The sequence below is a fragment of the Corvus kubaryi genome, unplaced genomic scaffold (genome assembly GCF_017639235.1).
Source record: "Corvus kubaryi isolate FWS band 111438036 unplaced genomic scaffold, C.kubaryi_AGA036_p1.0 66, whole genome shotgun sequence".
Classification (NCBI taxonomy): domain Eukaryota; kingdom Metazoa; phylum Chordata; class Aves; order Passeriformes; family Corvidae; genus Corvus; species Corvus kubaryi.
Window position 1 is genome coordinate 11,572,758 of NW_024582054.1, and position 16,118 is coordinate 11,588,875.

General features: G+C 42.3%; 1 protein-coding gene across 2 annotated transcripts in view; it reads right to left on the reverse strand.

The window, feature by feature from the left end:
• BAZ1A (bromodomain adjacent to zinc finger domain 1A) overlaps positions 1-9,921 on the reverse strand; it is a 63,418-nt gene extending 53,497 nt beyond the window's left edge. For both annotated transcript variants that reach the window (XM_042047249.1, XM_042047248.1), the window contains exons 1-3: positions 9,833-9,921; positions 8,996-9,145; positions 1,805-2,083 (exon numbers count right to left, since the gene is read on the reverse strand). In XM_042047249.1, the coding sequence (XP_041903183.1) occupies positions 1,805-2,083; positions 8,996-9,108 (392 nt within the window). In that variant the 5' untranslated portion in view covers positions 9,109-9,145; positions 9,833-9,921. The remainder of the gene's footprint in view (positions 1-1,804; positions 2,084-8,995; positions 9,146-9,832) is intronic.
• Between the last annotated feature and the right edge of the window lie 6,197 nt (positions 9,922-16,118).

The following is a 16,118-nucleotide window of genomic DNA, read 5'->3' on the forward strand; positions in this document are numbered from 1 at the left end:
ATATCTAACAATTTTGTGTTTATCTCTACACAGCTTTGAGTAACCAAGAAGGTTGAATTAAAGACGTTAAAAAAGCTGCAGCACTCTCTTAAAGAGATATCACAACTTTACCTTTGGAAACATCTTTGGAAAGCTACAATGCACACACACAAATATTTTAGAAAAGTAATAGAAAGAGTCATTCTTGAGGGAAAAAACTTTTAGAAATACAATCTTTTTTTTTTTTTTGCTATTATTTTGGAAACTAACTGTTTTCTACTTCTGAAGATACTAAGGCATTTCATTGAGCAAATGAAAAAGAACACCTGAACTATACTGACAGTTCGTAATACTCGTTTCTAAATAAAACGAACAAATGAAACAAACACCTTATTCTCTAAGCAAAATGACTGTAATACCAGTGGTAACCTCAGTCTAGTCATCTGACAAGTACAAAGATGAGAAAGAGAGAAAGACACTTTGGATATAGGTTTTCCACACAGAAGGCAGTAACTCTACTGAAGTTGCTCTTGTCCTGGCTTTACAGACTGGGACTTTACTGGCTGAAAAGAACAGAGCAGTGAAGAGATGGAAAGCTTTTCTATTAAGCACTGACCTTATGTACATACACATACCAATCTCCTTACAACTTATCTCCTGCAGTGCATCAAGATTTTTCTTCCTGGTGTAGTACAAAATTTGCCATAAATAATACCTGGATCAGCCACTACAAAAACTCACACAGAACAACTGTTCTCCAGTGACCATTTTGAACCAGCCCATTCCTATCACCCAACAAACACCAGACTGTGCACTGTGTATCAGGCTACCCACAGGAGTCCCTTCTACTCTGAAGTGTAAGCTGTCACCTTCCTCCTGAAAAAAAGCAAAATAAAATGACCCTACAAACAACAAAAACCACAGCAGCAGCAGCTGAGCCCACAAAGGCTTTAGCACCCATTCTGGAGGTATTTCCAAACTGAGCATGTTTTTTCACATCTTAAACTTCAATTAAGTGAAACTGTAAACTCATTTAGACAAAACATGGACCTTTTCTAGACCTCTCCCAGAAGCTGCTTTAAAGAAAGACTCAAGCTTATTTATACTATAGAGCATTATGTACCAAAGATATGAGAAAGAAAGCATCTGAAGCTCAAAATTCTTCCTAGGTTTTAAACAGTCTAAGATAACAATAAAGAACTTTGCAATAAATACACCAGTATAACAGTAAGCATAACACTAGCTCTGAGTGGGAAGAAACCCCTATCAACCAAAATTCCAGATAATCAACTATTTATAAATATCTTACAATAAATTCCCAACTTTGCTGATAATGCAATCACAATTTTTGCACTACCTAAAAAGTAAAAATCCAACATTTATCCATTATTTTAAGCTTTCAGTAGTTTGGCCATTTATTCTGAATGATTCATCAAAACTTTTGTATGTTTTTTTGACATAGCTTCCCCTAACTTCTCATTAAATCTCGTTCTACAGAACAACCCACCTTTCTCACATCAAAAAACCGACATTCCTTTGCAAATCCACCACATACACCCAAAAACATGCAGTGTCAAGACCTGAGAGCACTGCTGTATCTCCACAGCTGCGTCAAAGCTAAGGAAAGGTATCAAGCACAGCCACACAATCCTGCTCTTAATTAACGCAGGGAAGTGCAGCAATAGTATCACCAGCTTAACATCACACCTCACCTGGATGTAATTGTTTGATGGAATTTATTACCCTGGGTTTTGGGTTCAAAAATGCACACACAAACCCAACCAACATCAAACAAAAAGAAGTATTTATTTTTATACATACTTACCTTGCACCATTATTTCTAAGTACTTCCACTGTTTCATCAACAAAATAGCGATCCTTGACATAAGCAAAGATTTCATCACAGATCTCATGAAGTCGGGTGCGATGGGTAAGGGTGGCCAGGTAGAGAACTGGAATGATGAGTGCCTCTGGAAAACTCTGAAGATTATGTCTGGCTTTCTTCTCTGATTCCAGTGCTTCCTGATACGTGAGTCCTGGTTTACCTGTGACAGCACAGCTCCACACAAGACTGTTGCACAGAATGGTGCGTTCAAAAAAATCACTGAAAAGAAAGACCAGAAGGAGAAGAAAGAAAGAAAACAGTTGAGTTCTGACTAACATTTTCAACTTGCTCACAGTTAATATAGCAGGAAATTGCAAATATCTTTTACAAGCCTGAAATGCAAAAGCAGCTCTACTCCTCTACAGTTTGTAGATAACCAAGGGTTATTTGCCATTTTTCAGCCATGGCATGGGAAATTGCTATCGTACAACCAAGTCTCCTCTCGTTACAGACTACAGTAAGAGAATCAAGACCTAGAAATGCTTCAAACAAATATTCATATATAAGAAGCCTTTTGCATAATAATAATCATACTGAGTTTAATAGGTGTCATATCACACTCACATCTTCCCCATTTCCACAAATATTTGCAAGCCGAGCACCTAAAACTGTACAAACACGAAATAACTTAAGATCACAGAAACATGTTGCAACTTGAGTAAGTTCCAGATTTTGAGTGCCTTAACTCACAAATGAAAAGATGAGAGAGGTAAAAAATCAATGTCAAGTAGTTCTCTAAATAGTTTTTATTCCTTCACTGTTTGCATACCTCTTACAAGAAAGCACTGAAACATTTTTTCCTACAAATTCTTTTCCTCCCTTGTTCCATTAGTAAATATTGATTCTCCTCCTTCCACACATTTCCTATTAAGGCTAAAATTGCATTGTCACTGCTTGCTTACTAGCTATTATACTGGAATCAAGAATGAAGAGCTTTCATTAGTCAAAATCTGTCCATTTATGACAGGTATGAGAAGGACAGCAGTTTATTAAAACATTTTCTAGATGAAGTAGATGATGTAGCTATTCACAAAGCCATGTTTAAACATATCATATACTATGGATCAGTGATCAGACAGCAAAGCAATCTTTCAATATGCCCCAGTTCAGACAATGCTTTTATTTGCCTTTAGAAATATTAATGGATTAGTATTGATAACTACTGAACACACATGACAAACTAGGTTTGTTCTGTCTTGTATCAGTCCAACATAGCTATTTCAAAGCACACAGAACTTTCAGACAACTGCATGCCACATGAGATACCTGCACTGAAGTTTCATTTAATTCCTTTTAAAAAAAATTCCAAAACTAAACCAGAGTGTTCCCATTTTTAAAAGGATAGACCTGTTCAAATAATTTCTAGTAAGGAGGTTAAGAGAACTGGACAGTTCACACCGAGTTTTTTCTTGCAGTCTCCCTCCAAACCCAAGCTGGCAAACGTTCATTGGTGACACTGATGCAGATGAGTGTTCACTGCAGATGGACAGATGAACCATAACATTTTTGTAAATGAAAATGGAAATTCCAGATTGAGGACAATGAAGAGCCTTGGCTCAGATAATCCTTTCTGTATGAGCACAGGATTCCTCTGAGTGAGATATGCTTTCGGAAGAACATCAGCTGTGAGAAGGGGAAAAGGACAGAAGAGATAAATTATCTGAATAATATTTAATAGCTACAAACTTTCAGATTTTATATCACCTGCTATCCTGCTATCTATGTAATATATTTGACAGTACATGGATAATGTGGGCCTGCTTACTCTAAACATGAAAAGCAGAAGAACAAAGGAGTGAGAATTAGATAAATTATCCTTCAATATATGAAGAACAGATGGCTGTCAGTCATTCTTTGTGCATCTTTATTGTGTATTATACTTACTTAAACATATTAAAGAACAGGTTAGACAAAAATCTGTTTCACAAGTTTGGTTTGGGGCTTTTTGTGAGGTGGTAGAATAGATAAAATGTGATCCCTTCAGGTCTTGTCCTGCCCTACATTTCAGTATTTCTGTATTAGACTGACACTGATTTTTACGGATGGATATTCAATGAATAACGTAACACTTACTTAAATCTTCATTCAGCTGTGTTTCTACATATATTTTTCTGTCTCACCAAAGAGGCTCTTGATAATTATCTTTAGCCAGGAAACAGAAAAACACTCTAAAGAGTTACTAAAAATGTACCAGAATATAATTTTTAAAAAACTATGAAAGTAAAAGTTTAAAAAAAAAGTCAAGGTGGTGTCAAAGAGCAAGGGAGAGACAGCGGTTCACAATGACAGTGTCTCTTTAAGAGCTGCTGTTATTCTTTGTGAGGGGACGCTGGGCAGTCATGCTATTTAAAGCAGCAGCATTGAACTTAGAGGAGGAAAAAAAATTTAAAAAAAACCAACCAAAAAAAATTTTAAAATCCCAAACAACAAACCTTTCTCTAAAAATTCCTAATCTATGATTATTACAAGTACAAAATGCTAAGATTACTTTAACTGAAACATGTTTGAAGAAAGCATGTTCCATTTGCATACGAGCATGTTTTGTGTATCTAGTTTCATTCTCCCTCATTTCCTCTTTTGTTTTGTGTGGATTTTTCCCCTGTGAATTCACAGGGAAGAAAAAGAAACAGTGTAAAAAAACCTACATTCAATTTTGAAAGCAGTATTTGTCTTTAGCTATCATTACCTATAGTACATCAAAATCATCTGTGCCTTAGTCTATTAACAGAGTTTCATTGCAATGTTTTAAGGATGTCACTTTAACTTGGTTTGAGAGCAAACAAAATCCCACAGTATAGCACTAAATATACTCTTTCTGCCCCTCTCTCCAATGCACATCAGTTATCACAAAATTATTGACAAAGACCAGACACAACAGCTACCAAACCAAGGGAATGGCAGCAGCAGCAATACACTTTCCCTTTATTTGAAGGGTAATAATGCCCTTGATCATATTCTACATACAACTTAACTTCACAAGAGCAAAGCATCTGCTGCTACATCACATCTAAAGCCTTACTTTTACATCTTTATCTAGGGTATTATGGTTTCTGGGGCTTCCTTGCTGGTTTAAGATCTCTGTGACTCCTGACAACATGGAGGAAGAAGTTCGTACAAAACACACCCACAAAGTTCACTTCCATGGTCGCATCTGCATTCAAGAAGTCAAATGTGACTGCAGCACCCTCGGGATGTCCACATCAGCCCAACTACACAAGGAGCATGGACTAAAACTAAGTTGTCTTTGTAGTTGTAATTAACACCAACTTCTCAGCTGGATGTCTCTTTTCATTTAATTAGTTAAGTTTTCTATGCAAGGTAAGACTAACTGTAAAATTACCAGCAAAATCACTGAGTAGCAGTTTAATGCTGCTACTCAGTAGGTATTTGATAGGAGGCAGTTCATTAACAGAAGCTAGAAATAAATTACTTGCAATCTCTGTACTTACTGCATTTGCAATGGGTATAAAAATCAGCCCAGAAATTATGGCTATCTTTTGCTTGAACTAACCAAATACTCCCCTTGAGTTTAAGATCTATTATATTTTTAGTGTGCTTTAAGAGCATTTGTTGCAAAGCATTTACTTCCATTCATTTTCTTAGCATATGTTAAAAACAAGTCATTTAGTGTACCACACGAGGGTAATAAGAGAAGACCAACTCTGCCATCCTGGATCTGAGTTTTCTTATACTCTTCATCTCCAGATGTAGTCAAGAATATGTATTACAAATAATGCACAAAACAAACAAGCAAAAAAACCATGATACATTTATTCCTTAATATTTACAGGTTAATTATGCATTAAGGAATACATTTAAAGTGATGAGTTTCTCTCCGAGGAAACAGGAAAATTCACCTAATTTAACTAAGGACACTTAAAAAGCCTTTTGAAAGATCTCTATTTGACTGTAACCAAGAACTCCACAGGCCAACCTGCAAAGAAGTTTCACTAAGTTTTGAAGATGAAGAGAAACAGCTCTTCCTCCCCCTCTCACGTTCTAGAATGAGAAACATTCCTACCACTATATCTATACTACTAATTTTCTTTTTCAAACTGTCTTCACATGCAGGACTTCCCACACTTTAAAAGTGGTTTTCTCTGCACATCTATATCAGCTATTAACTTTCACAGACAAGGCGTCAAAGACTGGTGGTAACATCCCACTGGTTCAATATGTTTTTCATGCATCCCATATATCTCGTGCACATCCGTACTTGATTTTCCTACTATGGCCTCACAGACTCTCCTTGCTGGTCTGTCCCTCTAACCAGGAATACAACCAAGCATGAAGAACATCAGCTCTCCCACTTTCTCTTACTAAGGATAAATACAACTGGACATGGCCCCCCCCTTTTGAAAGGGTTACAAAATTATGTGATTGTATTTCAGATTAAAGAGGAAATACATTCTTACCAGGAAAGTCACTTTACAAAATACTAGTCTTGCCAAATTCTTCTCATATTAGTATAAGCATTTCTTATATAGAAAAAAGATGAATACTAATGTATGATTTGTGTTCAACTCTACTAAAGCTGACACAGGCATGAAAGCAGCTTTTCAACACTAAGTCTGTGCTCTGCCAAAAAACCCACCAAACAGCCCAACAAAAAACAAACAGAAAACCAACTTAAGTCTTAACTGTTTGTACTAGTTAAAAGCACTAATACAGTTGATGAAGCGGGTGAATTCGGATTATCATATATATCTATACAGCCCTCTTGATCGAGTCAGACTCTGTAATTTTGAAATTCTCCCCTTAAAAGCAGATACAGAGAAGCCCGATTTAGACAATGGCTTTCTTTCATGAAACAGCTAATACAATTTTTAAGAAATGGGCCTTCCCTATCCCTGTTAATCTAATTGCCCTTGCTTGGACAAAGAAATAGGAAGTGTTGTTTTCAGAAGACATTATCCATCAGCAACCAGCAGAGACAAGGATCAGCATCTTTAAAACTGTCTCAAAGATGACCAACCCTATGTTCTCCAGCAGATTATGACACAACCAACATTAACCTAAACTTACCCACCCATCTGTCAGAACACTTTGCTAAGTAAAAAGTACCACATTTTTCAATCCAACACACCAATTTTACCCAACCTAACAAAAAAATCCAGAAAACAAAACCAACAAAAACAAACACACTACTGAAACACACACACAAAAAAAAACAAGCATAGCAGAGTTTTCTGCAGTCTTCCCAAATACCACATTCTAAGACCTGACCTCTCAGCTAACCCACCTACTGACATTTCTAAGGATTGCCTGTGTGAACACATCTAAATTTACCCCTTAATTCATGAACTTTGGTTAAGTAAGGAATTTGGTCTTTCATACTTCTTAATGACAACACCTTTACCGTATAAGTAAGCCTGTCAGAATACTTGAAATCGTCACCAAACATTTTGAGAACAGACAGACATTTTAAAAGGATACTTTTCATACTGAAATTTCAGTAAAACTACCTGTACCTGAAACTTATACAAATACATGAGAATCATCTAACGATGTGATAATAATTCTAACCAGAAAAGCAGCTTCAAAATATCGGAAGCTGGGGGAGGGGGACTTAATTCCTACAGAAACAGGAGGCTGCCAGCTCTCACTTGTTAGGTTCTTATACATCCTATAAGGAAAATATTCCTTCTAGAACTCCCAACAACATATTCAACACCCCTAGAGTATATAGTTCAGGGAACAGTAAGGCATTACCCTTCGAAGTTACCTAATCTAGCTTCTTAAAAATTTTATTAAGTGAAGTGTATTTAAGTAAGAAAAACAAGTCTAAGCATGAAAAAGATTTAGGTGTGCTTTTATTTTGTATGTTGCAAATGAAAAGCATTTTAGATTTAACCTCGTTAGTCTGCACAGCTTTAAAAAAATTATAGTTTGGATGTGGGGGCCTTTTGTAGGTAGGGATGGTGCTGGATCAGACCGGTGGTGAAAACACGTAATTAATCGGCCTTTGATAAACGTCTCGCTAAATACTTTCTGTCCATTGTTCTTACAAGCGCTGAAGTGAGTGGCTCTAAGTTCGGGACTACCCGTGCCATCCGCCTTCTACCGTTAACGGGAATTCCACCATTCCTATTCAGCTTTTCACACGCGAAAAAGAGGAAGAAGGGAAAAAAAAGGGCGGGGGGGAGAAAGAGTAAGGGGGGAAAAAAAAAGGAGAATGGGAAGAGCGATAAAAGCCTCACTAGAAAGAAATCTCCTAAGGGGACAGGTGTGCTCGCTGGCTTTCAGGCCGGGTTTAACCCCCGGCGGTGCCACCCGCCCGGCCGGCAGGGGAGAGCTCGGGCGGCGGGACCTCTACCCCGCCGGACAGGTGCAGCGACCCCGCGCCCGCGCTCCCCCGCCGGCCATTTCCAACCGCGTCAGCCGGCGGCTCCCCGCGGAGGCGGGGCGAGCGCGGCCCTGGGCGGCGCGGCGAGGGCCGGCAGCAAGGGGTTAACCGCGGCGGGAGCCGGCCGGGGAGTCCAGCGGGCCCGGCGGCCGGTGCCCCCCGCCCGGCCGTCACCACAACAATAGGGCGACCGGCACATGCCGGGCGGCCCCGCTGCGCCGGCTGAACGCGGGCCCGGCGCGGCTCCTTCCGCGGGGCGGCCTAGCGCCGTGCGCCGCCGACACGCGGCTGCCGGCGGGGGCGGACGGGAGGGAGAGCCCGAGCCCGGCAGACGCTCGTTGCCGCCCGCCGCCTCCCACACGCGCAACTTTCACTTCCCCGGCGGGGGCAGGGGCGACACCGCGGAAGGAGCGACAGGAGTGGGGGGGAAGGAGCCGGCTGTCTTTCTTCCCCGCGAGTGAAGGGGGCTGCGGGGTACCCCTGCCAAGGAGGGGCAGGGATTCCCCCTGCCCCAGGCGAGAGATCCGCCCTCTCTTCCCCCACCCCCCTCGCGAGGGCACAGGCTCGGCGCCAGCCGCGGTCCCCCCTCACACCGCCCGGCAAGGCTCCCCGCAGCGTTCTGGGGAATCCCCTTCCCTCCCTCCCTCCCTGCCCGCCCAGGTGTCAGAGTCGTTGGGGGCTGCAGCCGCTCCCTGCCCGCCGCCGCCGCCGGAGCGCGGGGGGGTTAGCGGGGGAGTGCAGGACGGACATAGGGACGCGGACACCGACACGGGGCTGTTTCTTACTCGTAGTTCCTGAAAATCTCGTTAGTGACCCTGCAGTAGAAAACACGCTCGTCCGGTCGGAGGTCGGCGGGGGGCTTCACCCTCACGAAGGGCTTTCGGTGCAGCAGCGGCATCGCCCCGCTCCCGGCTCTCTTCCTGCCCCAGGATCGGCTTCACGGGGTAGGAGGAAAAATAAAGGAAAGAAAAAAACAAAACACGGAGGGATTAAGCGAGGCAGCGGCGCCCACCAGCCCGGGGAGGAGGGAGCGGGCCCGGCGTGTCCCTCCTCCCGGGGTAGCCGGGGTAGGAGCGAGCGGGAGCGGCGGCTCGGCGGAGCCTTTTGTGTGCCCGACACGCCGTTGCCTGCCTGGGACTGCGCGCGGACCAACGGCGGCACCTTCCTCCGCCTCCGCCCGCCTCACAATGGGGCCATGACGCCGAGCGGCGGGCGGAGGCGGCAACCCCCGCGCCAGCCGCGCAACGTGCTCGGCTCGGGGATACCCCGGCCGCGCTTTGTCTCCTGCGGCGCCCCTGCCTCTGGGTCACCCCCTTTCCCCCGCCTCTGACCCACACACGCCGGGCCGGACACCAACTTCCACTCCGCCTCCGTCTCCTCCTCCTCCTCCTCTCCGCAAAGCAAACACCCAGGAGGGGCAGCGCCGACCACTTATCTCCCTCCTTCCCTTCCTGCCGGGTCGCTGCCTAACTGGGGTCCTCGCCCTTCCCGCCCCGCGCCTCGCCCCGGCCCAGCGGCTGCCGGGCTCCGCCGACGCGGGACAGCGCGGCCGCGGCGCGGGGGACAGCCCGGCCTCCGGCCTGTCCAGCGGGGGCTGCGGGGCTCCCTCCCTTCCTGCCCACCTGGTGCGGCCGCAGGCTGCGCTCGCTGCTCGGTCGGTACGGAGCGCGGTCCCCCTCGCCGCGTTTCTTTCCTTTCCTCAGCCCCCCCCCCCCCCGCCGGCTCCTGGGAAGTTTTTGATCTACTTCTTCAAGCCCTCAATCAGGAAGAGCTGCGGGGAGGAGCCTTCCCCTGCTCTCCCCTACATCTTTATTGGCCGCTCGGTGCCTTCCAGCGTGTGTCACACAGGAAGACAGCGAGCTACATTATTAATTAATGGCTGAGAGGGCGCATCCTCCATTTTTGAATTATCAGCCGGAGACCTCCTGTGCGGGGGGTGGGCACAGCCCGGCTGCCCGGTGGGGGAAGGCGGCTCTCTCCGCGCGGCCGTGCGACCGGGCCGGGCCGGGCCGGGCTGCGGGCGGCACAAGCACGGCGACCCCGGCACGGCGGTCACGGCTCGGCGGGGTGGCCGAGCCTGCGGCGTGCGGTGCTGCCCACCCGCGCCTCCGCCAGCGGCGTTAGCAGCCGGTGCCGAGGGGTCACCGAGCAGCTGTGAGACCGCCGGCCGCGGCGAGACCCAGCGCTCGGCCCCGGAGCCACCCCTGTCTGCCCTTCGTACCTGCCCTGCGAGCAGGGGCCCCGGCGCGTCTCGCGCGGGGCTGATCCCCAGCGGATTTCGGCGTTTGACAGTGCAGTGCCGGGGACGTTGCTCTCTCAGTTACAGCCCCCGAGCCATAGTGCTGTTGGCGCGTGCGGGGGCGTACGGGTGTATTTTGCAGAAAGTGCGATTGTATATAATTAAGATGACCAAGGAGGGTTATACGTGGGCCCCATAACATTGCTTTTCCTTCCAGTTCACCGAAAATGCCATTAAATGGTTTCATTAGTGTATTCATTTTTCACCGCCTTTTTTTTTTTTTTTTAGCACTAATGCATTTACAGTGCCATAGGTAATTAAAACTGGAGTATTAAATTAATTGTGTTCCTAAGAGTGCTAGCCATGTTGGAAGACAAAAACCACAGAAAGTCCACATCCATTATAATTCATCACAACTAAGTACAGTGTTTATATTAAAAATCTACAGAATAATTGTAGAAAGTCCTCAGAACTATTGAGATGGTTAATATCTGAAGGCTGATACCTAAATAATTCAACAACTGAAAATGCCGTTTTTCCAAATAAAGGTCCCATGCTGTTTCCTGCACCTGTGCATGATTTGCTTTCTTTTGCAAGTAATCGGCACTGCTGTAGCACGTGTGACTAAAGCCTAAAAGAATGTGTACATACAATCCATTAATGACTTTATTTTAAAATGATCAGGTTTTAATCAAAAGCACTGAGAAATGTTAATGTTCACTTCCTCAAGTTAAGTTTACAAAGCCTGAACTGACACCAGGCTAACTCCTGAGTCCTACCAGTTTATTTTCATTTACCAGCTGGCTTCCCTTTCAGTTTTTAATTTCCTTCTAGCAAAGGGCACAAATGCTACCTGAATTAATGCACTTGTATCTAACATCTGATAATTTTTAGTCTGCTTTGCTTGAAAACTGTATAGTATGCCATGCTTATGACATTTAGTGTTGCCAACTCTTAGGGTTACAGTGAAGTTTTGCAACACTTTGTTTTAAGCTCTTCAGCAGATGCAATTAAATTGGAACCTCAGGTCACCTTAAAAATAATTACATTCCTAAATCTCAAGTTTGAGAGAAATGCTGGAATATGTCAGCCCCAAAAGGCTTACTAATTAGAAGGGAAAGAAAAGCTCTGAGTTTCGAATTCTTTTAAATCTTATTATTTTTAAGCCAGTATCATTTTGTTTGAGAACCTGGCTACTTTTTTTCATGCTTGTATTGTCAGCACAGCATTATTTTAGCACTAGTTGGTATCCATGAAAAATGCATGAGCTGATAGAACTGTGACATCAAAAGCAAATTCCCTTTTCCTCTTTGCTCTCTCTTGCCCTCTTTCTCTTTTCTTCTCACCTTTTCCTCCTCCTCTTGTTCTTCCCCCCTCATTATTCCCTCGGTGATTTTCCAGTGAACAGATCCTCACTGAGTAATAGGGTTGCACTGTGTTTTCATGTTCTTAGGACAGAGAGGAGCAGTTCATTTAGTTTTCACCTTTGTTCTTTAAAATCTACAAATCCAGGCTCTGGTTCTTCTTGCAATAAGGTCAACAGGACCTAGAACAAGTTTTTATGAAGCCAGCTAAATGTCTACTGAGTGGGCATTGAGAAATCAGTGTTAAATAATTCTGAAACATCAGAAAAAGTTTACTTTCCTCCCATGGGAATATTTATTTTATTGTAACACTATGTTTAATCTTTACAATAATTTGGGACTTTTTTACAAATTACTCAAAGGAGTTTTAATTTAAGATGCGGAAATGGGATGATTGATTGATGACATTCAGTGGTGCTGTTGATGTGGATTTTACCACAAAGCAGCAAAAATGAAGCTGCTTTCTTTTAAAAGATGACTTAGACACTAACAGATATATTAAACTTAGTTCCCTAGCCGGGGAGATTGCAGTTCTCATTCACAGAACTTTAAAAATAGCTGTATTTGAAACATAAAATCTTATAAAACACTATACTGTACTCTATGCTGTACAAGGGTAGAACAATTTCCTAGGGACAGAGTCAACCCAGGCTTGGGGCAGCCTCCCCCACTCCTGCCCAGCTGCTCCTTCAAAGCTCCCCACAATTTGAAAATTTTATATTTCTTTTCACTGGATCCCTCCAGTATTACAGATTCACTCCCCTATCCTATTTCTTCCCCTCTTTAAACTACCAAGAACTGCGTTACACAAAGACGCTCCAAAATATCTATTCAGCTATCTTCATTACAAAATAATCCCATATATGACTGTTGCTATTCTGGAACAAGTAGAGCACATGCAATATTTTACTAAAGGATTGTCACTTTAAAATCACACTTAAATTTATGTTGGAATAACTAGTATTTGTCCAAATCATATATTTGGAACAGTGCAAAAGCAGAAATTTTACTCAGTTTTACCTATATTATCATGCAACCGGGAGAGTATTTCCTGTAGAATGTGTTTAGCCACTTCTTCTCCTGCTTTTTTTGTTCTTTTTATTTTTTCCCCAAAGTTGCCACTTTGTTCTCTCAAGGTTTGGCTGAAGTTAGAGAAAAAAAGTAATTGGATTTCTTCATCAAGAACATCCTTGGACCGTGAATGGCATGCTAGGTTCTCAACTATAGTTTTTGTAAAAAACATATGGTTGAAAAGATAAATGTGAAAATGTGTAAATGATAGATTGCTAGTGAGTTGTTCTGTCAAATGACATGATACCAATATTGTCTACCTTTTTCCCAGTTTACTGGATCATACATAAAGGGGGAAGTATAACATATATGTAAGCATTGACTCATTCTAATGCACTGAGTAGATTTTGGGGGAATAGTGTCATCCTTTTTCATTCCAAATGCTATTTTGAAAATCCTTCATTTCTGTAATGTAAACATGAAACATAGATCACTTTTTTTTAAAGCTTAGGGCACACAGCAAAATATTTATCCAGTTAAGCATTTTATAACTTACTGATACAGCTTTTTTTCACCTTTTGCCCTTTCTCTGTCACCTAGCTAAGTCAATTCACTCTTTTGATCACATATCTTTATTTAGACTTTAAACGATGTGAGCAAAGACAATGTGCTAGTTTTATCAATCCACTCCAGCTGTGGGTAACAGTAACATTTGGTCTATTGTCTTTTACTGGCTGTAAAGCACTATGTTCAGTGTTTAATAACATACTCACTTATAAATAACATACTTCAGTCAAAAAAAGAAACCATGGAAGAAGTACACAGATGATTTTTCACAACGCATTTAATCTTTCGTTCTAGTGCAGTTATATTTCAACATTCTTTTCAAGTAGTTCTGTAATAACAAGGACAGGAGGTTCCTTATTCTGCAGCTGCTTGATATGTTCATCTCTTTGTTGCTTTCATGAGTCACAAATAAAGGTAAAGAATCAATCCCTGTTGACAGTGAATTTTTGGTGTGGTCACAATTTTTGGTAGTTTCTTAATAATCTTAAAACAGGCATTCCACAGTTGCAAATGCAGGCATAATTGTTGGGTCTTTTGCTATCATAGAGGGCAGTAAGTCATGGCCAGAGTCTGCTTTGGCTCTTGTTGAGGTTAAAGAACACGCAGTACAGCAGAACCCATCCCTCAACAAAGCCCTTGGGGAGCACTGGGATGTTTCTTATATCATCAGATTTATTCTGTGGAAAGGCATTCACGTTCTTAATATTTTTTTCACAGTTTAATAGGATTTAGACATATGGTTCTCACTGCTTTTAATGGATATTGCATGTTTAATTTCTATGCAACTCCAGAAATTAAGAGATATGTTCCTTTAAAGTTTACTTTAATCATATCCTGTTTTTTCTCTCTCAGAAAATACTATTAAAGGTATTTAAGCTGATAACTTTATACTAGGGGGGAGGAACTCTGACCTTATCTACTTTACAGCAATGACCATGTATGACTGGCCTCTAACCTGGTTACAAAATGATAAAATCATGTTGTGAAACCACTATTCATTTCCTAATAGTGTCTCTAAAACCAGCTTAAACTCTGAGAGAATTGCTACTGCATTTTCTCTCTTACAGTTATAGTGCACATGATACAGAGTATTGGCACTACTGTAATTTTCTAACACTAAAATATGCTGAATTTCTATTGCTAACTAATATTTAGAATGAATGATGACTGATTAAGGATTTTGAATAAATGAATGAATGATGGGCAGATTTGCTAATTTTTGCTACATATGCACATTGTCACTACTGGAGCAATGTATGGCATTTTACAATAGACTTGAATATCCTGCATCAGCCTGCTTGAAACCTGGGTCTGTATCATTAAGAGATTATTTATGCAGTCAAATTTAAGATTGGAAACTCTCAAGCTGCATAATACTAACCTACCATATAGTAAGTTTGCATTCATCTTATTTGAATTGCTTACATTGAACCCCTCTCTGTCAGGTCGATGAGTAGAACAAATAATTTCAAGGATGTTGCTTTATGATTTTTGTTATATGACTATACAGTCCCAACTTGTTTTTTGGGGGTTTTTTGTTTGTTTTTGGATTTTGTGGGGTTTTTTGTCACTAATACTGAGATTAGACAAACCTGCTTGCACACTGAAATGATCCCATGCTGTGCAATTCCTGTTGAGGAGCACATGAAGAGAAGTTGGCCCAGTAGTTGATCTGAGTTATTTAGTCAAAGTTTAAAGTGATGAGTCAATCTGAAGCATATACATCTGCTCAATCAAATACAGACCGTGCTGGATTTTCTTTGAGTCATTCATTCAACAAATGACTCACAACTGTGACCAGTATTCTGACTTACTTATGCCTTTAATATGAAACTGCTTTGGCCTCCACCTTATTTTCTTCTGTCCTGCTACTGATCTCTCACAGAAGACCCTAAGAGCTAAGGCAAAGAGTTTAACTATCTAGGCACTCTGCTGCTGGTAGATCCCAGATAAGCACAGAATTGGAAGGAGAGAGTAGCTGGCTAACAAAGACTCTGGATGTCTCCCCACTTGACAACGCATGGGTGAGTCACGGTGCGTACAGGTGGAACAGCCCCACCATGATGCTTCTGCGCATGCTTAGACCACTTCAGCCAAGGTAGACGAGGGCTGGAGTAAACTGGTGGCTTGCTCTGGGTACAAAGTGAGCTTCAGTTTTGATTTCATGCTTTTACAGGATGCTCCAAGCCTAGTCTGCTGAGTCCTACAGCTGGAGGGGAGCCAACCATACTACATCACAGCCACAGAATATAGTCTTTAGGGAATGCTATACTCTGGGGAAATCCTCTGTAAGGAAAGCTTCTCAGGCACAAGTCCAAATGATCATTCTCCCTTCTCCCACAGATCCAGGGACAGACATGTTTTAGGTGGACACCACTGTCCACAATACCCACACTGGGGCCTCACACCCAAGAGAAAGTGATATACTGACAGAATTTCTACATTTCTTAGAAGTCAGGCACTCATAGATATGTCTGGTTTATATAAAGCACGCATGTAGAGCAGAACTAAAGGAAACAAACTTTAAAGGTGGTAAATCCAGTGCATACTTTAGTCTTGCTGTCTTTGGAAGACTTAGGACAGCTGGAAAGTTATTCGGATTGTTACCATAGAGTTGCTAAGCATTCATGGCAAGGAAGACAATGTAAACCTTTTTGTTACCAGTACCAATTTAGTGCACAGTTGATAGAATGAAATTGCTAGTTTCAGTAACTTATGAATTAAGAA